Source organism: Microtus pennsylvanicus, chromosome 4 (genome assembly GCF_037038515.1).
Source record: "Microtus pennsylvanicus isolate mMicPen1 chromosome 4, mMicPen1.hap1, whole genome shotgun sequence".
Classification (NCBI taxonomy): domain Eukaryota; kingdom Metazoa; phylum Chordata; class Mammalia; order Rodentia; family Cricetidae; genus Microtus; species Microtus pennsylvanicus.
In genome coordinates this window covers 117167404-117193200 of record NC_134582.1, presented here as the reverse complement: position 1 = coordinate 117193200, position 25797 = coordinate 117167404, and the positions used below count along the sequence as shown (strand labels likewise).

Sequence of the window (25797 nt, the reverse complement as noted above, 5' to 3'; positions counted from 1 at the left end):
CAAAGGCTCTTGGCTAAACGACCTGACATGACCTAGCAAACACCTCTCTATCTAAGCCCACAAGTCATGAGTCCCAAATGCTAAACCACACTGGAGAGCACAATGTGTTTTTTTTGTTTTTGAAGTGATTCTACTTGAAAATTTACATTTGAAAACTTAAAAATATACTATCATGAACTCAGTGTCCCTATTACAGAAATTTACAGTAACACTAATTGTACATAAACCCCTGCTGGTGCCCTTTGCTCATATTAAAGCATTTCACCCCTTATTTCACATTCATTCTTCAAATACTGTCATCGCTTCTTTCACACAGAACGCTCAGCATGCCAAAGATCCCTAACAAAAGCTATTTTAATGAAGCTGAATTTAAATCTTGAATCTTCCATAACTTCATTTTTAGCTTCTTTCTATAATGAAGCCCATGTTCTTTGTGCATAATTGAAATGTTCACAGTTTTGAAATAAGTTTTTTAAAATCTTAAGTTATTACAGGAAAATAAGACTTATGAATAATGTGAAAAGAATGTTTTGGCAGAACTTGGTGAAATCTTACCAATGCTAGTCTTTACTTGCAAAAGAAATGGATAAAGAATATAGCTGGGTTTTAAGTCTAAGATAAAAAAATTCAAACAGGCATTATAAGCAGTTCACTCGATTTCTGAACAACTGATCTTTCTATAACTATCAATAATGCTTTACAAAGTAACACAGAGGAGTAAAAACATAAGACTCCCAATAACATAAACCTTTATAAATAGTAATTACAGAACACAAATGTTTTAATGAACTTCATATTTCAATGAAGACACTGAACATTTAAAAACAATTACATCAATACAGGAAAGATAACTGATTCCACAGAACATTTATAAATGCACTTTTCCCTCAAAAAAACAAAACTTTTTTTCACAGATTTAAGTAACAAATGATTTACATAGTCTTCAGGTTCCCAAATATGTACAGAGCTTTTCTGACTCTACAGAAACTGGTACGCAGCAATAAGGGGGGAACGGGAGTGTCAATTCTGTCCAACAAGAAATCTCTTGGGAAATTTTGCATCAATGCACGTTTAATAACCACGCATTTCCCCTCCGTTATTAAATGAAATTCTGGACACTCGAGCACACAATAGCGTTCCTATCTCCAAACACTGTTTCTATTGAGATCACATGTGGCTGACAGCATGACTTACCCTTAGCCACATGCACACAGCCTGCACACACTCATGAGCACAAGCCTGTGCCAGTCATAAACCCTTGAAAATAACACTGACCACAGCAGCGAAGGGATGGGAACAGATGACACAGCGGTTAACAGTAAGTCACATCCTGCTCCTGAGCACTCTGGTCGAGCACCATTAGGGTCTTCTGGAAATGAGTGAAGAGCCTCACTTCTGTGTCAGAGGCTGGTCCCTCCAGTTAGCCAAAGAAAATAAGCAGCTATTGGCAGTAAAGGTCATAGTCTGCATAGAACTAAATGATCACGAATATAATTTTTTTTTAAAGTTCCAAAACTGTGTCTGGTAGAGATCTGGTTCTTATGTTTACTTTCAGATTAAGATACAAGGAACATAAGAACACAGTTTGTCCTCATCATGAGCAACTCTGTGAGTATGTGAGTATACTGGGATGGAGGAGAGAGAAATTCTGGTGGCTGTAAGTAAAGCAGACCACTGGGATCAGCATCCTCCAGTACTCCACCATCAAGCAAAATACATTCAAAACAGTCAGAGCTAGGTCCTTAAAAAGTACAATAATCAATTACAGTGACCAGTCTGACTCGGTTCACAAATACACCATGGTGAGACTTGTGATTAGAAGGGTCAGACTTTAAAAATACAATTTTTTTTTTAGTTGAAAAAACAAAATTCCTCAAAGAATCATTCTAAATGAGTCAGATGTGAAGTTCCTAATATCAGTTCCTTTGGTGCCCAAGTCAAAGGTGCCAATAACCAAGTTCTCACTCCTAGAAAGTACCACCACATGACACCCAAATGTTCTATGCACAACACATACATCTTACACCAAACTTCCTACCACTTACTAGTTCAGGTGCCCTCCTGTGCGACCCAAAGAAAAAACAGGGACCTAAAAAAGGTAAGAGGTGGGGTAACTGTAACAGCATACTACTTTTCCTCTTCTCCCCAAGAGGTCAGTCTCCAAAGGGCGGGTATAGAAAGGATTAAAATGCGAGGGGCAGTAACTGAGATGTCTCTTTATCAAAACTGTAACTCTGTAAGAAACACAAACTTTCAAATATCAGATGAACAGTGGTTTCTAGAAGGCAAGAACAAAAGGCTCACTTGTGCAGTGGTAGGACTGGCACTGGGAGGTATCCAAGCTGTTCTAGACAGATGCTTCTCGTTGCCTATGAACTACCCACCATGGCCATCACTCCAGCCTGTCTAGAGAGCCTTTCACCTTCAGGACATGTTTGGTATGATTGTCTTTCTTGCCTTCTACCTTGAATCCAGTATTCCAGCTTTAAATCCAAGCGCTTATCTAGACAACAGTGAGACTCCAAAGTTTTCCCAATATTTATTTTGAGGTAGTGCTCATTTATTTGCATCCTCGGCTCTCAAATACCACCAAAGAAGTGAACTCATTTAAAAATATGCAAATTCAAGGTGTAGAAAATAAATAAGATTCTGTCTTCAGGTAGCAGGCCTTTGTATAAAGGTCAAGTCACATTCAATGGATAAGTCATTTGAAACTTCTGAAACCTATTTAGAACCACAGCTATAAATTAAAGTGCTTTGATTTTTTTTTAATATCTAAAATCAGTGATGAGAATCATATTTTAAATTTTGCTTGTATGAGACCTTGGGAGACTGAAATCATTTTGTATAATAAAAGAAGAGAAATGTTTTTTTCTCAAAAGAAACTCTGCACAAATGTTGTAAATCCAGGTTACATTTACAGAAGTGGAACAGAAGTTAAGAGTTGAAATGAATTACATAACAGCACATGCCATAACTTCACACAAACCAAACATGAAATCTTTATCACTCAGTCTGCCTCTCGATAGCCAACGCAAATAAACTCTGCAGTCTTCCCAGGACACGGTAGGTATGGATACTTACTCCAGACAATGTAACAGACTGTTTATGCCTCACGACAGGTACACAGTTCACATTTAATTCATATAATGTAATGTAATGCCCTACTGCTCATCTGTCAACGTCAACAACTCAGAGCACTTTGTATGCTACATGGGAGGTGAGCTTCACTTCTACTGACCAGAGGATGCCAATATACACAGGACAAAAACAAAAAACAGAATCACACATCTCTCTGTACGTTTCATGCAAGCTGGGCACAATGTAAATAGAACATGTACAAGGCACCCTTCCCAGGGCCAAATTCTCACTATAATGGCTGATCAATATGCAGAAGAGTCTGCATGAATCAAAGGTCCATGGCAAACTTCAAACTAAGGAACACCAGTGACTTATTTTTCTTGTAACAATGCAGGAATATTGATGTTCCAACCAATAGCTTGCCTATCGAAGCCACATGTGAACAGATTGCACATGGGGTGGTCTTCACTCCACGCTGAGCAGCACACCATTCGTCTGTGACCCTAGGAATAAACACATGAAACAGGATTAATGCATTATTCCTGAAACAAAACATAACACTTTCACCATGCTAATCACAGTACTCAGATGAATAAAGTAAGAGTGAAAACTCAACATAGGAATAGCTCAAGTGAGCCAAAATCTACTATGTATTGGGAACATGTCAGTAGCAAGCTGGTAGAGCAAAGGCGAAATGTGTGCCACTCAGAGAATGAGGGGCTCATACCAAAAGTCACGATTAGTCTTTTCTTCAAGAAAATGATAAGATTATAGTCACACATTAAAAAGAAATGCTCACTTTGAATTTTTTTTTTTTTTTTTTTTGGATTTTTCGAGACAGTTTCTCTGTAGCTTTTGGTTCCTGTCCTGGAACTAGCTCTTGTAGACCAGGCTGGCCTCGAACTCACAGAGATCCGCCTGCCTCTGCCTCCCGAGTGCTGGGATTAAAGGCGTGGGCCACCACCGCCCAGCTTCACTTTGATATTTTTAAATGAACAAATAAAGCTAGAAGATGTATATTCAGATACATTAAACCAAATTCAAAGACCTCAAATATTATTTAGTAAATAAATAGTTCGCATAATAAAATAAAACATATATATGAAACATAAATATGGAATACCCTCTTCAGCTGATTCTAGAATCCTCAGGAATTCAAGTTAAATATCAAAATGTTGGAGGAAATTACTACAAAATAGTTTACAAAACTTATAATGTTATATGCTGTGTATGTACAGATATTTGAGCACAGAAGATAAACCCCAACATTTAGAATGTCTGCACGCTACACAGCAGGAATTACCAATAAATTAGTGTAATGGCTCTAATACGTTGTTGTCATTGTTATACAATAAAGCACAAGGATTGAGTAAACCGACAGGTATTTATCAATACTCGGCAAGAGTCGGACAAGATGTTCTTCTGTAAAAATTTCAATATAAATACTGCTTATACATATGGGTGATTCAACCAGGTTGCAAAACTACCTATAAAAGAAAAACCTGTATGACAAGTTATGAAGGTGTCTGAACTATTAAAACAAATCTTTCATTGATTCTTTGTTAAAAGAGTTTTGTTTTTCTTTTGTTTTTGTTTTTTGTTTTTTTTAAAGATTTATTTATTTATTATGTATACAACATTCCTTCTATGTATGCTTGCATGCCAGAAGAGAGCACCAGATCTCATTATAGATGGCTGTGAGCCACCATGTGGTTGCTGGGAATTGAACTCAGGACCTCTGGAAGAGCAGTCAGTGCTCTTAACCTCTGAGCCATCTCTCCAGCCCCCTTGTTTTTGTTTTTAAGGAAAACACATTTACATCCATTAGTTGGCAGTTAGCCATGCCTTTAGACAGGAACTACTTAAAAGATAACTGCAGGGTATTCCTGAAAAATACTGCAATCCAGTACTGGACAAATCAGTGAGAGAAAATGGCCATCTAGGCCAAGAGCTACCCAGGGAGAACACTGAAAGCCACATCTGTCTGAAAAGTGAATGTCACTGGAGATGGAAGGGAAAAGTGCACACATTATGCGTTCACATCATGACCAAGCGCCTAGAAAAGGGGATCAACCACCAACATACATAAAGAAGGCTACTCCACACTTCTGTGGATAGTAACAACAGGCATTCTTTTATTAAAAGCTCTAGGACTCTGTTCATATGGAATCCCACTTATTTACCTACAAACTAACACATACGAAGTCACTGGACCTCAGTGCCTTTTGACTCTGCAGCTCTTCCTAACAGTCCCCATAACATGCTTCCCTGAAACACCTGGGGCAGCTACTTACACTATCTCCAAAGTAAAATAATCTAAAATTGCTTGCTCTTTTCACTGAGCATGGTGGCACATGTTGTAGTAGGAGCGGCAGGGCTGCGTCTCCAGCACCCGGCCGCCCGCACGGCTAGCTTATGCCCCAAAATAATTACACGGAAACTGTATTCTTTTAAACACCGCTTGGCCCATTATATCTAGCCTTTTCTCGGCTAACTCTCGCACCTGGACTAGCCCATTTCTTATAATCTGTGTAGCCCACGAGCTGGCTTACCAGGAATGATCTTAATCTGTGTCTGTCTGGAGTGGGAGAATCATGGCGACTCCCTGACTCAGCTTCTTTCTCTCAGCCTTCTGTTCTGTTTACTCCTCCCACCTATGTTTTAACCTATGAAGGCCAAGCAGTTTCTTTATTGCTTAACCAATGAAATCAACAGATTGATATATGACACTCCACATCAGACACATGCACCAGTAGACTAGCTACTTTATGGGGCTCAGGCAGGAGGATCCAAGTTGAGGCCAGTCTGGGCAACTTAGTAAGACACTCTCCAAAAGTAAAATTTACAGTAGTGGGGTGTAGCTCAGTCACAGAATGCTTACTAACAGGAGTGGTGCTCTGGGTTCAAAACCCTTTAGTGAAGGAAACAAGCTTCCCATACATAGCAGTTCTCAAGCTCTGGGTCACAACCCCCAAAGACCATTGGAAAACATGGATATTAATATTATGATTAATTTTTTCCCCTCTGGTTTTTTGAGACAGGGTTTCTCTGTATAGCCCTGGCTGTCCTGGAACTCTCTTTGTAGACCAGACTGGCCTCCAAATAACAATAGCAAAATTATAGTTATAAAGTAGCAACAAAAATAATTTTATGGTTGGTGGTCAATGAGGAACTGTATTAAAGGGTCACAGCATTAGGAAGACTGAGAACCAGCCACGCATGCTCTGTTTTTAAAACTAGTCATCTGAAAGCACCTACAACAGTGAGTGAGTGACGGCTAGCTGTAATGATATAATACTAAATCTATACTTTATTTATTTGAAGAAGAATTATAGGTCTAAAACGAAGTTAGATGTTATTCATTAACCTTAAAATAAGCCTATTTAACATACTGCTATATGAAAAATAAACCCAGGCACAAAATTTCTACAATTCCAGCAAAGTTGAATATTTTACAAATAATTCCACATGGAATTCCGACCACAAAGTTCTACTTAGAACTCCTTACTTTCTTGGGGGAAAAGAAAGCATCAGAATAATAAAGCAGCACAGTCATCAGTCTCTTCACAAATGCTTGCTTTCTTTATATGTTAATAGCAATTTTGGGACACACATAAGCAGTCTACCCTGTTGAAGACATGACTAAAACTCTGGTAGGCAGATAACTCATGGAATGCAGGGTTGTGAAATGATTTTATGGGATTTTTCCTACAATGTACACTCAAAGAAAAAGATAGTAATTATTCTGGGCAGCACACTTTTGTGGGTGGCAACAAAAACCGGCTGAAACACTACTGCCGGAAGGATTACCGTGCTTGAGAAAAGGGTGCCATACTGATAGCTAATTCCTACTTCTCCAGACTCATCCTTAGTCTTCAGTGTCTGCAGTACACACCTGACACAAAGCTGGCCTGTGGCTTGGAAACTGTACTCTGAAGCATTTCATGATGAAGTGAAAATAAAAGAAAAGCAGACAGAAGACAGCAACAGGAGAATTTTTTAAAAGGCCCAAGCAATGCTCAAAGGTCAGACAAGTGACCTGGAAGGACCAGGGAATGGATGCATTAACAGACTGTCTTAGCTAACTCGTCAGACATTAGTGACATTCAGGGATCATCCAAAGGGGGGGAAAACAGAATTAGTTTTATGTCAACTTGACACAAGCTAAAGTATCTGAAAGGAGGAGATTTCGGTTGAGAAAAACGTCTCCATAAGATCCAGCGGTAGGGCATTTTCTTAATTAGTGACTGTGGGATGCCCAGCCCATTGTGGGTGGTGTCATCCCTGGACAGGAGGTCCTAGGCTCTGTAAGAAAGCAGGCTGAGCAAGTCATGAGGAACAAGTTAGTAAGCAGCACCCTCCGTGGCCTCTGTATCAGCTCCTGCCTCCAGGTCCCTGTCCTGACCTCCTGCAATGATGAATGATGATGTGGAGGCATAAGCTAAAGAAACCCTTTCCTCCCCAAGTTGCTTTGGCCACGGTGTTTCATCACAGCAATAGTAACCCTAAGACGCTATGCTTTGGAATCTCTGTTAAACACACAACCTAAAAAGGAATGTTCCTCATGACCTCTGCCTCCACTTCTTATCAACCTAAACAACCAATACATGCTGAGACCCCAGCCCCCACTTCACAGAGCATCAAAATCATCTAAGGACTTGCTTAAGGACATGGTGCTAGTTGTTCCCTGAACACATTCTGATTCTGCTCAGCTGAGCTGAAGCCATGAATGCAGGCATTCTGGGGTGATCTGAATAAAACATACAGAAGTACCCAATAAAATATTACATCTGATGGTAGCAAGGAGCAAATCCGTAATTTATTTAAAAAAAAAAAAAGAAGAAGAAGAAAAAGAACTTCTTTTTCCAGTGACACCTAACCACAGAAAGATATTTTTCTGGCTGGAGGTGGAGGAAGGTGCCATCTCCAGGAGTTTCTACCGACCTATAACTAGTTCATCATCTCATAAAATACATGCTAAAGCTAATTTTTCTCTCTTCTACATGTGAAAATCTCTGAATGTGGCCTGCTTGTATTTCCCTGATGCAGCACTGACGTAAAACACGGAACTGCACATTCCCCTTGGCTGTTCATGACGAACACACTGTAACCAATACCTGCCGGCTGCTCCGGGGAAGCCGAGCTAGTCGCACTCCTGACATATCAAACAATCGCACTTGCCGGTTGTCATGGGGGAGGGCTATGATTTTTTGGCCAACACATACATTGATCCTACAAAAAAGATATAAAAACAAGTTTATATAAAATACTGACATTGTAGTATCATGCAGTAGTAAAAGCCACATTTTTTCACTTTCAAGGCAAACTAAATTAGCAAATCACAGGGGTAGTCTGCCTATAACACTGGCCAAGAAACTTAAGATACACCTAACTGCCAGATCACACGTGGACTCCACACACAGACTAACAGCAGACAGAGCCTCTCAGGAGTAAAGAAAGCTCAACACCATCTGGCTACCAAAGGTCCATTCTGACTCCTTAAGTCTTACTACATCTATGTGATATTTATTGTGTGATGTAAAGTTAAGTACTTACAGACACTGAATTCACATAAGAGGATCAATAAAATACATCTTCCCGGTAGGCTGAACTCCCTTCCCAAAGGCTGTATCATTGAACAAGGTAATAAATTACAATTACTCCTTACCTATTAATGGCAGAGTCTGTACGAATTGTCGCAATTGGAGATCTCATATTTTTTAAATCCCAGACTTTTACTGTGCGGTCATCGCTGCCCGAAACAACGTTGTCTCCCACAGTGAACACAGCAGAGGTCACAGTACTACAGGTAAAGGTCAGACATATCAGCAGTTAGAGTGCAGGATGTACCAACCATCCCCCACAGTGCACATACATGCGTCTTGCTTTCAGAGGGGAAACAGAGGGCAAGGATGTGGGAGATATGCACGTTTACGGCATCTTCTGCTCTGCAACCTGTGCCTGTTTCGTAAATTCTCCTTGTGCATAAGTTACATAAGGAAGGACCCTTGCTTTATTTCCCAGCTGTGCAGGAAAATGAGTCTATGTTTACTTCGTCCTATCATCCTTAGACAGTGCAGCAAAGAAGATACTAGAAAAATATGGATTACACAGCCTACCAAAATTTATATATATATATATATATATATATATATATATATATATATATATATATATATATATATATATATATTCTGGTGGGATGAATTAAGAAAAAAGCCATTCCAACTGTAACTTCCAATTCAATCAAAACACTGGAGTTAGTAAAAAACACTGGGCATTTCACAATGGCAAAGAAGTTCAACTGACATTTTTTCCAAGTAAGTTACACCTGTGAGATAGGTCTGTCAATAAAGTACTTGCCATATAAAGTATTAGGGGTCCAATGCTCAATTCCCAGATCCCCTATTAAAAAAAACAAAAACCCATAGGCATGGCAGCAGACACCTGTAATCCTAGGGCTGAAGGGGTAGAGCCTGGAAGATTCCTGGAACTGGCTAGTCAGCCAGTCCTCTGAAATTTGTGAACTCCAGGTTCAGTAAGGTAACTGATCTCAAAAATTAAGGTGAAGGAAAAATGAGTGAGGAAAACACTTGATGGTGACCTATAGCTTCAAAGTACACACACACAACACCACTAGTCATTGGGGAAATTGTCCCAGTTAGAAGTTACCATGGTCTATTAGGTTAACTTGTAATGCAACCCTTTCTTTCAACCCAAAGTCATCAATTACTTGTTGGAAGACGGGACTGAAATGATAAAATGGCACTTGAAGCCTCCCTGTCTCAGCTCATCTGATCCCAGCGGGCACTTCCTCTCTATATGTGTCAATCAACAGCGTCTCCAGAAGACTACTGTACAACATCTGGATGCAGCATAAAAGACACAGCATACAGCAATATATGACCAGGGGAGAAACGGATATATGGACAAACTGTACAATCATGACTGACCTAGCTGTACTTTTTTAATAATTATTTTTATTTTATATGCATTTGTATAGTGTTTTCCTGAATGTATGTCTGTGTGAGGGAGTTGGATCCTGGGAACTGGAGTTACAGATAGTTGTCAGCCGCCATGTGGGTGCTGGGAGTTGAACCCAGGTCCTCTGGAAAGGAAGACAGAGCTGTTAACAGCTAAGACATCTCTCTAGCCCCACGTATTCTTTATTTAAATAAATAACAGCACACGGTCTGACTATAAATGGGGTGTGGCAAAGGTTACAGGAATGTTTGAAAAGCTTCTCCTATTGCCAGAGATTGAGAAAGCATAAAGTAAAGACACCCACTGACTTCTGTTTGCAGTGTGCTCTAGGAGGTTTTGGCCAAGTTAAATTTCAGCTAGTACCTCCCTCCAGCAATGTAGAGAAAAAAGCCTCAACAAAAGATTATCCGACCTTATGCTAATGAAATGCTAGAAGACATGAGGTTCCTAATAAATCACAATGCTGACGGGTATCGTAGGACATCAAGAGACAAGCATGGCAAAGACGCAGTAGTCTTAAAGGCACCCTTGGACTGTGGGTCCCACAGGGAGGCTAGTGAGCTACAACCACTCACTGGAAAAGCTTCAGACTCTGCCAAACTCCAGCAAACTCATTTATCTTGTCGTGGAGAGCAGCCAAGCATGTACTTCCAGCTGACAGTATGGTACCTTCTCACCACACACCACTGCCTGATCTGGAACATTCTGCTCCCTCCGTGGGTCTCAATCAACGGAAATACTGTAATGCTAGCACTCCTCATTAGGACTAACAGCTGTCTTCTCAGTCACACAGAGACACAAAACTGTTTTGCATAACAATCTGCCGAAACTTCACAGCTAAGGAAAAAAAATGTGTGATGTAAAAAATGCTGGACCATGAAATGCTAATGCAGTGTCCTTTTCTGGCATCATGTCAAAAATTGACTACTGGGTTGCCATTCCTTATTTTTAAAATATAAGTTCCTACAAAAGAACAATTTTGTATATGTAGGGTATTAGATCTGAAGTTTACAGAATAAACATTCCCTGAGTAGAAACTTAAGTGTATAGAACATACATAATCCATCTATCAAAAGAATGCGGTCTTTCCACTGGTCCACGTTAGGATGCCTATTGTTGCTGTCCTTGTTCAGCTCACGTTTAGACAGTCATGTTGGTGCAACTTATGGTATCGCTTCTAATATACTAGGAAACACAATCTCATAGAAAACTCCCTGACTCTCTCTCTCTCTCTCTGGCTTTTAAAAATCTCTCGGGAGTTGTTTTGTGGATTAACATATATACATATTACAACAATTTTTTAAAAAGAGGCCATGAATTTATAAGAGAACAAGAAAGGGTACATGGGAGGGTGTGGAGGGAGGAAAGAGAAAGGGAAATGATGTAATTATATTAATCTCAAGAAACAAGAAGGTTTTTTTAATGTATGTGGAGATGTAGAGATGGGTCAGAAATTAAGAGAACTTCTTACTGTTGCAAAGGACCCAGGTTTGATTCCCAGACACCGCATGGTAGCTCACAATCATCTGTACTCCAGTTCCAGGGGATCCTACACCCTCTTCTGACCTTAGAGGGCATAAGGCATGCCTATGGTGCACATATACACATGTAGGCAAAAATACTCATAAGCATTAAAAACATGTTATTTTAAAAAAATTCTTTTCGAGAATGTAGATGAAGGTATCACTGGGACTTTATTGCTCTGACCCGTCAACTGTTCGTGTGTATTCCAGTATTAATATCCAAGTGCATACACCTAGATTGAACAACAGAGCCAACTTTCAAACAGACCAGTTTGGAATTGGCAACCAAACTATGTCCAAACCAGCCTAGAAGGAACCTAGAACACTGTACGATGCTACAGAAAGGGGATGGGGAGGGGACATACAGGGGTAGGGGATCAGGGGTGGGTTAACTGTATGTCCTGTACCCAAAGTCTGTACCTGCAGTTTCTTTCTTGACGACTGCTTTCTAAACTATCTGTACAGACCAAACTCCTGACAGGTAACATCAGCCCACACCCTAGCAATCTAATCATGTAGACATGTCAGCATCTTCAGAAGTAATACTTTTTTGCTTTTTCTATTGTCAGTGTTTTTCAGGACTTACACAACCTGTGTTTAAAGCGATCAGATGCCAAATTAACCAACAGGAAAAAAGAAGTATTTCTGAGTATTTCTTGATGGCCAATTCCCCATATTTAGGAAATAAAATAAAAACAAATGAAGAAGCTGAATTTGTACCATTCTTTTTCAGTGAATTCAACTGTTCTCTGGGGAACAAAATTACTTTTGCTAGCATCTAATACTACCTTAATACTCTTGTTTAGTCATGACTTTGTAACCTTCCCTCCTCAGGATAACAGAATTCTGCAGTCTAGATTACTAAAGACCTGCTCATCTAGAAAGTACTTACTAAGCACCTTCTGTGAGTTAGGTCTCACTCTGTATAAGGAAACATGGACCAGAGAAGAGGAGGAAAGCAATGCCTGTGAGACCTCCATTCTAGAGAAGCCAGTGATGTTTGTCTATTTTTAATGAAAGACCATTTAGTCTGAGATGCCGGATGTAACTGAGAGCTAAACCTGCACTGCCAGCCGCCAATGTGAAGCTGCACCCATCTGGGACATTCACAGCGATGACTGGTCCACTGACCTGCAGGAATTTCTAAGAACTCTAGAGCAGGGTGTTTAGGACAGGACTAAAGACCTCATTGCAGCCTTAGCCAACTTGGAACTCAAAAGAATCCACCTGCCTCTGCTAGGATTATAGGTGTGCATCACCACACCCAATGGGACTAAATTCTTAAGACTGTTTAACTATATTAGCAAGAACCCCTTTCAAATTCAAAGATTAAAAATCAGTTTAAAATATAAATTTATTTAAAATTACTAAAAAGTTAAAATAATAAGATTCATACAATAAACTGGGTGGTGGTGGTGCATACCATTAATCCCAGTACTTGGAGTGCAGAGGCAGGTGAGGCCAGCCTGGTCTATACAGTGAGTTCCAGGACAGCCAAGGCAATACAGAAGAAAGATAGATAGATAGATAGATAGATAGATAGATAGATAGATAGATAGATAGATAGATAGATAGATAGATAGATAGATAGATAGATAGGTAGGTAGGTAGGTAGGTAGGTAGGTAGGTAGGTAGGTAGGTAGGTAGGTAGGTAGGTAGGTAGGTAGATAGATAGATAGATAGATAGATAGATAGATAGATAGATAGATAGATAGATAGATAGATAGATAGATAGATAGATAGATAGATGTAGGTAGGTAGGTAGGTAGGTAGGTAGGTAGGTAGGTAGGTAGATAGATAGATAGATAGATAGATAGAGATAGAATGCAATAATGTCATTCTTGCAATATCAAGAGTCAAGGCTCATTTGCTTTCTTGAAATCTGGTCTTTCTGGCTTAAAAACATTGTAATTTTAGAATATTTTAATTATATATAATAATTTTAAAGAAATTGGTAACAAATGTATTGTTTAAACTTTGTGAGAAGTGACCTCCCTCAGGTTTTGATTATTTAACTTTCTATTTCTTTTCTTGACCCAAGACTCTGTCAATAATTAGTAGTGGCCAACATTTCAATAACAGACATTATGTATTCATTTTGGAAGAATAAGAATTTTGAAGGCTCTGTTTCTGAAACATTACAAATTACATTTTACAACAACTTTTAATATAATACTTGGGCTGATAAGATGACTCAGTGAGTAAAGGTACTTGCCACCAAGACTGACAGCCTGAATTTGATTCCCCGAACCCATATGGTGAGGGGAGAGAACTAACTCTCAAAATTTGACCTCCAGACGCATGTCCAAGTGCACACACACCCCATACATATACATGTATGTACACAACACATACAAAATGTAATAACTATCTTAATGTAATGTAGACAAGATTTATTCGTTACAATGATTAAAGAAAGTAAAGCCACTACAATGTACTATAAGGTTTCTCACTCTTTTTTTTTTTTTTTTTTTTTTTTTTTGGTTTTTCGAGACAGGGTTTCTCTGTGGCTTTGGTTCCTGTCCTGGAACTAGCTCTGTAGACCAGGCTGGTCTCGAACTCACAGAGATCCGCCTGCCTCTGCCTCCCGAGTGCTGGTTATGCGTACTTTTTATCTACTTGTATTTGCTACTCATTATTCTATTGCTTCTGTTGCTACTTCTTCCTTTCACCTTTTATCTGAAGAGACTTCCACACCCACTTTCCAAGAAATACCAAAGTCAGAGACCATTCACCCACCAGAATCTGAAATATCGTCTGCCTCTGCCTGACAAAGAAGATGGTCATAATGATGCTTCCCCACCCAGTACTCAGCTCTACAGCATCCTCCTTCTACTCCATCTGGAAACAAACCTTCAGATACCCTCTACACCACCTCTACACAGGAACCTGTGTCTGCTCCCCAAAAGGAACAGGCAGAAGGACTGCCAGCAGATAAGCTGCGTGAGACCACGAGGATGCAGCCCTGCCGCTACTGCTAGCCCGACAGCCATGGTGGCAGCTGGCCTATTCGTTTTGCACCTCACTGCTAGTAATTGTCCATTTCACACTTCCGAAGAAATTAACTTTGTCTCATTCTTTTAAAATGGAAATTCATACCTACAATATTCATCAATGCAATAGATAGTTTTCCTTGTGAAATTTCACAGTTGTGTAACGTGACATGTTTCAAATCAGCTCCTTCTTGGAAAAGATGTATCCTGAGACAAATATAGTACCTTACTTTTTAAAACCCTTCTCCACAGTAAACGTTACTTGAAAAGCTACAATACTGAGTAATGCCTACAAGGCATAGCAGCTTCCCTTTAAAGTTAGGTAAATGTCACTTTTAGCATTAACTCAAAAAAGTAAGCTACTTTTTTGAAACTGTTTCTACTTATTACTCTGAATGGCTCCAAATGAAGTTCTACCTTAGAGCCTAAACACTGCAGACACAATGGCAGTCCTTTGGAGTTATTAATTAAGCAGAAGAAAAGCTATCATCTTGGTCACTTTACAGACAAAAGCATTATCCCTGTAGAAATGCCAAGCCATAGCGCCAGACTGAAGACAGTACTCACTTGATGCTCAGTAGACTAAGCAACAGTACTCACCTCTGTGCTCTCTAGACTAAGCAACAGCACTCAGCTAAGCTCCTGATTTACCTGTTTGATGTACCAGTCCTCTCTTCCCAGAAGACAAAAGCTATGAAGAGAATAAGCCATTCCTCACAACTACCTGCATGTGCACAGGCCTAAATACACATAATTTTAAAATGTATGCTCCTGTCTTGTTTTATAATACAGGCCTTCAGAATACAGAAAGGAATTCCTAAGCCAAACAATCAAGTTGTTGCTTTATAGTGTTGACATATGTTGATATGCCCACTTTAGGAGCAGTTAGGAACATAGCTCGGTGGTAGAATGCTTGCCCACCATATGAGGGCCAGGGTCTGATATTCAATACCATCACCTAGTAGATATACCTAAACATACACTCACATATATTTATGGGTCCTGACATATATATAAGGAGCAATAAATGGAGGAAATGAGGACTGAAAGATTAAACTTTACAGTCACTGTTCCACTGCTGTAAAGAGACACCATGGTCACAACTCTTATAAAGAGAAACTTTTAATTGGGGCTGACTTACAGTTTCAGAGGTTCAGCCCATTATCGTCATGGCAGGAAGCATGACAGCATACAGGCAGACATGGAGCTAGGGAAGGAGCTAAGAGTTCTATATCCAGATCCACAGGCAGCAGGAAGACAGAGACTCTGGGCCTGGCTTGGGCTTTTAAAGTCTTATTCAAACCACCATTGACAGTAATACAAGAAAATATAACTGATTCCAGAGAAGCCAAAATAGAAGACAAAGCAGACACACAAAACTCAAACTGCACCAGCCCATTCAGAATAGGAACAATGTGATACAAACAGGATTCCATATTCTTCTTCTAAGTCATGTTTGTGTAAAAGAAGAGGGGAGAAGGGGAGGGTTGGGGAGGGCTTGGGGGAGTGGGATAGTTGAAATGGAGGAAGGATGGATATGGGAGCAGGGAAGGAGATATCTTAATTGAGAGAGCCATTTTAGGGTTGGCAAGAGACTTGGCTCTAGAGGGGTTCCCAGGTGTCCACGGGAATGTCCCCAGCAAGGTCCCTGGGCAGTAGAGGAGAGGGTGCCTGAACTGGCCTTATCCCATAGCCACACTGATGAATATCTTGAATATCACCATAGAACCTTCGTCCAGCAATGGATGGAGACAGAGACCGAGACCCACATCAGAGCACTGGACTGAGCTCCCAAGGTCCAGCTGAAGAGCAGAAGGAAAGAGAAGATGAGCAAGGAAATCAGGACCGTGAGGGGTGCATCCACCCACTGAGACAGTGTCCCTGATCTAATGGGAGCTCACCAAGGTCAGCTGGACTGGGACTGAATGAGCATGTGATCAAACCGGTCTCTCTGAATGTGGCTGACAATGGAGGCTGACTGAGAAGCCAATGATAATGGTACTGGGATTTGATTCTACTGCATGTACAGGATTTTTGGGATCCTACTCTGTTTGGATGCACACCTTCCTAGGCCTGGATGGAGGGGGAAGAGGGAAGGGGGAGTCAGAGGGAAATGGGAGGAGGGGAGGAGGTAGAAACTTTGAATGGTATTATTTATAAAGCAATAAAAAAAAGAGATAACTTGAAAATAAATTTTGTCCTTAAGAGATTATTGGAGAAACTATTTATGTGGAACAGCTGGCTCCCCAAAGATGGTAGTTAATGCCATTATGCTGACCTACTACCCAGTGCCAATCTTGGAGCTCCAGTGCAAAGCAGAGAACCAGGCAGTAGATGACTGAAAAAGGGAGTGCCAGCAGTTGCAAGTCTGATCAGGTGATCATCTCACCTTAGCTAAGTATGGACACATTGTCCACCAATACTGGCCATGCCAGGACCAAAACATGCCTTAACTCCATTATCATTACCATCTTTTCCTTCAGAAGCTGGAGGTTTTTGGCAGCTCCTATCATCCCTACTTTGCAGATTCTACACGACACAAAGTAGTTTCAACCTATACTGGGGCCAGGCATGATGGCCCAAGCCTTTAATCCAGCACTTGGGAGGCAGAAGCAGGTGGATCTCTGTGAGTTCAAGTCTGGTCTACAGAGAGAGCTGCCAGTCAGGATTGTTATATAAACTGTCTCAACTAATAAACAATTCTACCTGTACTTGGTTGGACATGTCTCCTGTCCATTACAGTGAGTCAGAACATTTACAGTCTGTGGTAAAATATCCATTCATCCACTTAAAAGCACTCATTTCCTTTTGCTACTTCTTTTTATCAGTTTCTTAACTGGGTGGTTGGAGACAATACCTCAATGCAGCCAAGGCTGGCTTCAACCTCACCAGTGCAGCTACATGCTATCTCCGTCAACTGACCACTATGTTTTCCCGCAAATTTGTGTGACATAATTAAGCTAGTAATTAAACTGAGAAAATGGACTGAGAATGTAGCTCAGTTGGAAGAGTGCTTGCTAACAGCATATACAAAGCCCTGGGTTCCATCCTCAGCAACACCTATGAGCATAGTGGCAAACACACCTATGATCCTAGTACTTGGGCTCAGGTGGAGACAACAGGAACTTCTGATTTAGGCCAGCCCCTAAGGGGATTTAAAAAAAAAGAGAGAGAGAAACCTACAATAGGAGTTTAACACCATACCACTAGCCTTAGTTATTTTCACCCTTGATTTATTCATTTATTTATTTTTATTGAAATGCATATACGGAATTTCAGACATGTTTTTTTTAATCAAGTCTACCCCCATTCCCTTACCTCTAAATTCCTCCCCTAACCCTCATCACTATTTCTTCCCAATTTCATATGTTTGATTTTAACCCAATGAGTCTACTCAATGCTCCCAGTATGTGCATGGATATAGGGCCTTCTACTGGCACATGTAGCCTGTCAAGGGCCAAATCCCTAAAAAAAACTGAGGCGTGGTTTTGAGGCCACTGTAATCTTACAGGTGGATTTATTTCTCAAATGGCCATTTCTACTTGTGAATACACTTCTGGTGTTATACTCCTGTCCCTAGAGAGCACTACTCGCCGGTATCTTTGATTCCATGTTACCTCCTCCTCACACAGAGAGTGTAAACAGCAGTCACCAGTAGTAAACCAGATTGTAAAACTAAGCACAATTTGGCTACAGTGGTGCTCGCCTGTAATCGCAGCACCTGGGAGGTTGAAGAAAAAAAAAAACAAAAAACAAAACAACAACAACAAAAAAAAAAAACAGAAGTTCGGGCTTATCTCAGCCATACATTGAGTTCAACACTAGCCTGAGCTAAATATGAAGATTTTACCATAGATTTAAGTGTAGTTATTAAAGAAAGAGAGGCTCCATGAAACCTTGTATCAAAAGCACAAAACAAAATTAACTTAAATTAATTAATTAAAATTTAAAAAAAAACAAGTACAGGCCTCCAAAATCTCCATCAGAAGGCAGCTTGACACCAGAAAGCTATCTAGCCTATACCCAAGTAATTCCCACACGACTTTGACAAAGAACAAAATGCAGTCCTAATTAAAATTGACTGTTACCCAGGTAAAAACATCATTTTAAAAGCATAAATAAAACAGCCAAGATAATACAAAGCTACTTCCACCTTGATGAGTCTATCTAGAATTTAGTACTTAGTAGTAAGTACCTTCCACCAGATACTTGACAATGAAGGCATATGAAAATGTCATAACTTCAAAATAATCATTGCAATTTTAAGAGACATTTTTGTTTTGTTAGATGCATTTCAGTTTTCTTAGAAAAAAGTTACCAAATCTTACATTGAGAATAAAGCTACAACTATGTACAAAGAAAACCAAAAAGAAATAAAAACCTTCCATTCTCAAATATTCATCTACTCTGAGCTAATTTCCAACTGTTTCCAATGCCAAAGTTTATTCACACATGTAAACAAATACTGTCAGTGGGTATATAAACTACTCATTGGCCACCCATGGAGGAAGTTTAATGACCAGTGACTGCTCAACTGTCAGTTTCTTTTCTTAGTAATTGAAACAAAAGGGAGGGGGGCTCAGAACCTGAGGAAAGGGGGATAGTGGAGAGGAAAGGAAAAAATGTCAAGTTCTTAGACAAGGCAAAGGTACCAAGGGGAATTAATCTCAGAGAAGTGGCATGGAAGCCTTTGGTTATTTATAAGCAATCGAATAAGCATCTATCTACCTCACATGCTCCTCTCAAAGGGCAGAAAGCAGATTTAACCTAACAACTTTCATAATAGTAAGAGTTTCTCACACATACATGTATAGTCCACAACCATTTAGTTCGACAACTGTGTGGAGTCCAGCTGAACAGGCGGACAACAGATAAAGAGGGGAAACACTGGCTTAGGAAGTGGATGCCTGGGCTACTAAATTACACTACCAGGTAAAAACCACATCATTACACAGAAGAGTTAGCTAATTAAGAAGAAAGGCACTGAATTTTAGTATCCGCTGTTGATAATCATAATAGAAATTTATGGGAAACAATCATTTCAACCTCCAGGAGAAATTCCTATGTTAAAATTTTCAAAGTAGGGGCTGGAGAGATGGCTCAGTGGTTAAGAGCATTGCCTGCTCTTCCAAAGGTCCTGAGTTCAATTCCCAGCAACCACATGGTGGCTCACAACCATCTGTAATGAGGTCTGGCGCCCTCTTCTGGCCTGCAGGCATACAGACAGAACATTGTATACATAATAAATAAATAAATATTTAAAAAAAATTTTTTTAAAAAATTTTTCAAAGTAGCCATCTATTTTTCCAAGACCAAGGCATATAATTTTGTATTCTTGCTATTAGTAAAACAATATTATATGGTGTACCTAAAATTATTCTTCAGACAAACTACACAGAGCTACTGAAGACTGATCCAGTAAGAAATACACCATTACATTCAATAAATACTAATATGGTAGAATCCCTATTATAATGAAGAGATGTCATAATACACGGTGAAAATCAATGAAACACATCAAAGACGAAAAGGGCTTATTAGTGCTTTCTAAAAACGTGATAAAAGTAAAAGCCTTAAGCACAGCTGACATCAAGGAGCTCTGTCAGCATCCAGCAAACATAATGACAGAACAAATTTCAAGGGACCATTTGGCTACAGTTTTTTTTTTTAAATCTTACAGAGAAGCATTATATCTCAAACCCTAGTTTTTCAAAAAGGCACCAAAGTCATGTAAAAGTACATGAATAACAGAAAGAGAAAATTAAAAGGGGGAAAAAAATCTCAACTCCTTGAGAAATTGTAGCACAAAACTGGACTAATAATTTTGGTGCTTATATAACTACACCTTGCCTTAAGAAAACCCAAGATACAGAAATTCAGATTAACTAGAAGTTGTCAACTGTTCACACTAGAGACACTGGTTCTTTAACTAAAGAATTTATGTAGAGCCAGGCGTGGTGGCACACACTTTTAATCCCAGCACTTGGGGAGGCAGAGGCAGACGGATCTCTGTGAGATCGATGCCAATATAATCTACAGAGTTCCAGGACAGCCAGAGCAACAAAGAGAAACTCTGTCTCAAAAAAAAGAAAAAAAAAGGAAAAAAAGGAACTATGCTGAGTTCTCATAAATGAAAACTTGAACTACAATACAACTTTCTTTCCTCTTTTTGGTTTTTTTGAGACAGCGTTTTTCAGTGTATCTCCCCGTCCCCGTCTCTAATGTTAACAGTTGACAATTTTTTAGAGATACACCAATAAAAACATTAAACATAAAAGTGGAGAATTTGACTTTTTTGTATTGTAGCATTCAGGAAAAGAATAGTGAAGAATCCAGAAAATCATCTTTGCTTCTAAAAACCCTTTCCATGTCCTCATTCAGAGGGTGCTAGGCGGAATGCATGGGACGTGTACGTGGTAAAACAGACCATCCAGGAAGGTTTCAGTCCACTGCAGAAGATCCTGCAGCCTGCAGAGTTGGACCCTGCCAGAGTGATAAAGGAGGAGAGCCAGGGCTTATTTTCTTACGTCACATTCAGAACAGCAACCTAATAATTAAAGAGAACACACGCTGCAGACACTGACTATCCTTCTGCTCTTAATGGGGAATTAAACTGAGTTTGCTTTTAATAAAAGTGTGCCTTTTAGGGATCACAGATGTTCAGCTATATGTATGCATTTGCTACCTGCTATTTAGTCATATGGGCTCAATTTCTCAGAATCCATGACAAAGGTAAAAGGCAACAGTCACTATGAAGATTCTCAGATAAAAACATATGAGATGTCTCATTTCCTGTTTTTCTAAATGTGAAGTGTTTCTAAAGACTTACTGCTGATCATTATTAGAAATATTTTGTGTTCAGTAAAGATATCTACAGCTCCATCTGCTGACCAAGTCCTAAACCTACACAAGAAAGGCCAGAAAGAACTTTTTAAGCTCAGCCACTTTTTTTAAAAAAAATTCTTTTTCTTTTAAATTTTTTTATGTGTATGGGTGTTTTTCCTGCACATGTGTCTGTGTATCACTTGTGTGCCTGGTGCGTGAGGAGGCCAGAAGAGGGCTTTGGATCCCCCAGAACTAGAATTACAGACTGTTGTGGCTTATGTGGGTGCTAGAAATCAAACTTGGGTCCTCTCTCTAAAAAGTAGTCAATGCTCTTGACCACTGAGCTAACGACACAAAATTCAGAAGCAGAAGAATCCAGCTGACTCCTGCCAATTCAGAAAGGCCTGTGAAAATTAAAATTTATCCTTTTTGACAGAGCAAGGAAATTAGGATCAAACAAAAACATTTCAATGCTTTTCAGATATACACATCAATGCAATATGGCTAGTTCATGACTAATCAATTAAGAAAAGAGAAAATGTAAATAATCTGGGCAAGAATAAGCCTGACTCATGTATTTTACTCTCATTAAAACTTTTACTGACCCTGTGGTTAAAGGCAATCTAACAGCCGGACGGTGGTGGCGCACGCCTTTAATCCCAGCACTCAGGAGGCAGAGGCAGGCGGATCTCTGTGAGTTCGAGGCCAGCCTGGTCTACAGAGCTAGTTCCAGGATAGGCTCCAAAGCTACAGAGAAACCCTGTCTCGAAAAACCAAAAAAAAAAAAAAAAAAAAAAAAAAGGCAATCTAACAACTATCTTACATCTTGGAAAAGCTGGGTAGGAGAGAGAGTTCATGTGAATTAGATGCTTTTACTGTAAGCCTACTCTTGGTACCTATTTTAAAAACAAAAGCACTCAGCAAAAGCTGGCAGATCTTTGAATTTGAATCCAGTCTGGTCTATACAGTAAGTTCAGAGACAGTCAGAGATATGTAGAGAGACACTGTCTCAAGCATGGGGAGGGGCCAACCTTTTAAATATTCCTTGGCCTACATTAAAAATAAGAGCTCCAGTGGGCATAGTGATGAACGCCTTTAATCCCAGCACTTGGGAGGCAGAGTCGGGCGAATCTCTTGAATTTGAGGCCAATCTGGTCTACCAAGCGAGTTCCAGGATGGCCAAAGATACACAGAAAAACCCTACCTAATAAAACAAAAGGAGGAGGGCTCCTTAGGCCAAATGTGTAGCACATGCCTTTAACCTCAGCACTTGGGAGAACCACAGCTATATAGCAAGACCTTACTACCCAAAAGAGGGTGTACCAGGGGTGTGGGGGGTCACAACTAGTTATGTTCCTCATATTTCTAAAACAACTGTTGTTTCATGTAATAGCCAGCTGCAAAAAAATGTATCCCTAATTATATATTTCAAACATTAGCATTCACTACACTTTACAGCTAAAGGGATACAAATTAGCAATACCCCATCATTGAAACATCCTTAAAAGCTGTAGCATGCATCTCCATCAGCAAATACATTCTCTCAAAGCATGAAACATAAATAAAAAAATTTCAAACAACCAGAGTGCCAATTTTAAGTCTTAAAATGCCACCACAAGGCAAGCTGGAGACCAGGAGAAGCTATACTTGATCACTCCCTTAGAAATTAAACTCCACTGAAACCAGGCAGCCACCTGGCTTGCTCATGGAATAGCATCTCTGGAATAGAGACGATGCCTGACCAATCTGGGAACTTCACATCCAACCTGTAGAATCAGAACTACACCTGGCCAGGCACACGAAGGACTTATAAAACAGACACAATGCTCCAGCCTTCATCAGTTCCCCCACAAAATCCATTCTATCCTTGCAAACATGATAAGGACAAGCTGCTGGTCTGCCTATGACCGCATTTACTCTAACTTATCATAAGTATAGCTGCTAGCTCTTGAAAACAAAACGTTCTTCTTGGCCCAACTCAAATCTGATATTTTGCTTGCTCCAGTACAGGTTAGCAGAACCAACTGGGGGAGATGCCAGTGCTATTTTCCAGCCTAGCACATCATCCTATTGTAGAAAAATGATAGCAATGTCTAGAGACTAGAGGACAACTGGAAGGTTCAGTGGTACCAAGAGCCAAAATTAAAATGACAATAAAGGACTACCAAAATGACAAGCATAACCAGAAATCTGCTTATTCTCAAAAGGGCTAGCTAGTTAACATGAAAATAGCAGAATTAGAAACCACACCGTTTTGCAACACTCTTGTACTGTCTAAGTTGTCAGGGATCATCAATGATGGAAGGCTGCTGGGGAATAAGAAAATCACTAATCTCAAAGTGTCACCTTAGTAACTCCAAACTAGAAAACATACCTTTCTAGGAAGAGACATGACAGACACTACCTTAATCTGTGTTGTGAGAAACTAGATACACAATCTCCTTGTTTATTGAAAAGACCAAAAAGTATGTTTGTGGAAGAGCTCTGTTAAGATAGTCTCATGCTAAACTTTTTGATAAAATTCAAGCAGAGAGGGACACACACTAGACTCATAATCCGTGTGTGTGTATATACACAGACAGAAAAAAACCTACTCCTAGTGTATGCCCTGCAAATACACATAATAACAAAACCTTTAAAAGATACAACACAAGCCGGGAGCAGTGGTGGCACTTGCCTTTAATCCCAGCACTCAGGAGGCAGAGGCAGGTGGATCTCTGTGAGTTCAAGGCCAGCCTGGTCCACAAGAGCTAGTTTCAGGACTGGCTTCATAGCTAGAGAAGCCCTGTCTCAAAAATACAAAACAAAACATGGGTTTATCTATATATTAGGGAGTCACAAAACTAAAAAAGAGCCATGAGAGGCTGGGAAGTAGATCATAAAGGAGGTAGAAAAGAGAGAGACTAGTGGAATGTGTATTAAAAAAAAGGCAGAAGAAGAGTGTGGTGGTTTGAATAGGTATGGCCCCCATTAATGTGTTTGAATGCCTGACCTATAGGGAGTGGCACTATTAAGAGGTGTGGCCTTGTTGGAGTAGGTGAGGACTTGTTGGAGGAAGTGTGCCACTGTGGAAGTGGGCTTTGATGTCTCTATATGCTCAAGCCATGCCAACTGTAACAAGTCTCTTCTGCTATCTTCAGGTACAGATGTTGAACTGTCAGCTCCTTCTCCAGGACCATGTCTGCCTACTTGACATCTTGCTTCCTACCATGATAATAATAACGGACTAAACCTCTGAACTGTAAGCCAGCCCCAATTAAATGCTTTTCTTTATAAGAGTTGCCGTGGTCATGATGTGTCTTCACAGCAAGAGAAACCCTAAGACAGCAGGCAAACTGGGAGAAGAAAGGGAACCAGATAAGGAAAGAGGAAGAGTTGAGAACAGAGTATAATTGACACATGGGTATGATGATGCTGTTATTAAACCCAATACTTTGTTTGCTAATCTAAATTAGTCTAATCTGCTAATCAATTAATCTTAAAAAGACATTACAATAATTTGTGAGTAGTTGCACATAGTAAATCAGGCCTCTTGGTGGATAATAGGATTATGCTCTCACTACTCATGCCTGGAGTGCTTCTCGATTCTCCCTTTACTAAGCTACCCATTCTCAGTCTGACAGACTCTATCCCATTCAATCTCTTAAGCCCATCAGAGCCTTCTTAGTATTCTATATCTTTTGAAAGACATACCAAAATGTTTAGAGAGTCATCATTGTGGAAAAGAGCTAAGTGTCAAACAGTAGAAATTAAGATTAGACTTAGTTTCAATGATAACCTAGAACACTTTTTTTCATAGTTAAGATCTCTAAACAACTGCAACTCACTCCGTGTGTCCTTGGAAAACATTCACGGAGTGGATGGAAGGGTCCCTGAAATCCCAAAGACGGAAAGTTGTGTCACGGGAAGAGGTCACCACGAGCCGCTGGGTGGGGTGAGTGCAACAGTGTGTTAACTCCTGGTCATGCCCTACAACCAAATACAACAAAAATACAAGGTCATCCACCTGCAGACACACAATTAAAGTGAAGCTTTTTTAAAAACACAAGAACCAAAAGTATCCATCATCTTTACAGACAAAACTAATAGCTGAGGGGAAAAGTAAACCTTAAGGGATTACTTAGTAGTATGGGAGGAAGCTTGTCCCCTCAGACGCCTGAAGTCATTTCAGCTATCCACATTAAAAAAAAAAAAATAAGGAACTAGATACACTATAACTCAATTTCTTGTCTTAACAGTTAGAGGGTCAGACAAATCACTTTAACAGGCTGAACACAACAAGAATAACTTCTAATGGTATAGTTTGTGGGCCCTTAGGACAACATCCTGTCTTGAATTTAGACAGAGCCTATAAAAATATCTTTCTATAAATGGGGTATACAACAGACCAA

The 25797-nt window shown here is 39.8% G+C and overlaps 1 protein-coding gene across 4 annotated transcripts in view; it reads right to left on the bottom strand.

The window, feature by feature from the left end:
* Nucleotides 1–544: 544 nt before the first annotated feature.
* The window catches only part of Wdr37 (WD repeat domain 37), a 70468-nt gene continuing 45215 nt past the window's right edge, over nucleotides 545–25797 (bottom strand). For all 4 annotated transcript variants that reach the window (XM_075970264.1, XM_075970265.1, XM_075970266.1 and 1 more), the window contains 4 exons: nucleotides 25234–25375; nucleotides 8750–8884; nucleotides 8199–8313; nucleotides 545–3584 (listed from right to left, as the gene is read on the bottom strand). In XM_075970264.1, the coding sequence (XP_075826379.1) occupies nucleotides 3453–3584; nucleotides 8199–8313; nucleotides 8750–8884; nucleotides 25234–25375 (524 nt within the window). In that variant the 3' untranslated portion in view covers nucleotides 545–3452. The remainder of the gene's footprint in view (nucleotides 3585–8198; nucleotides 8314–8749; nucleotides 8885–25233; nucleotides 25376–25797) is intronic.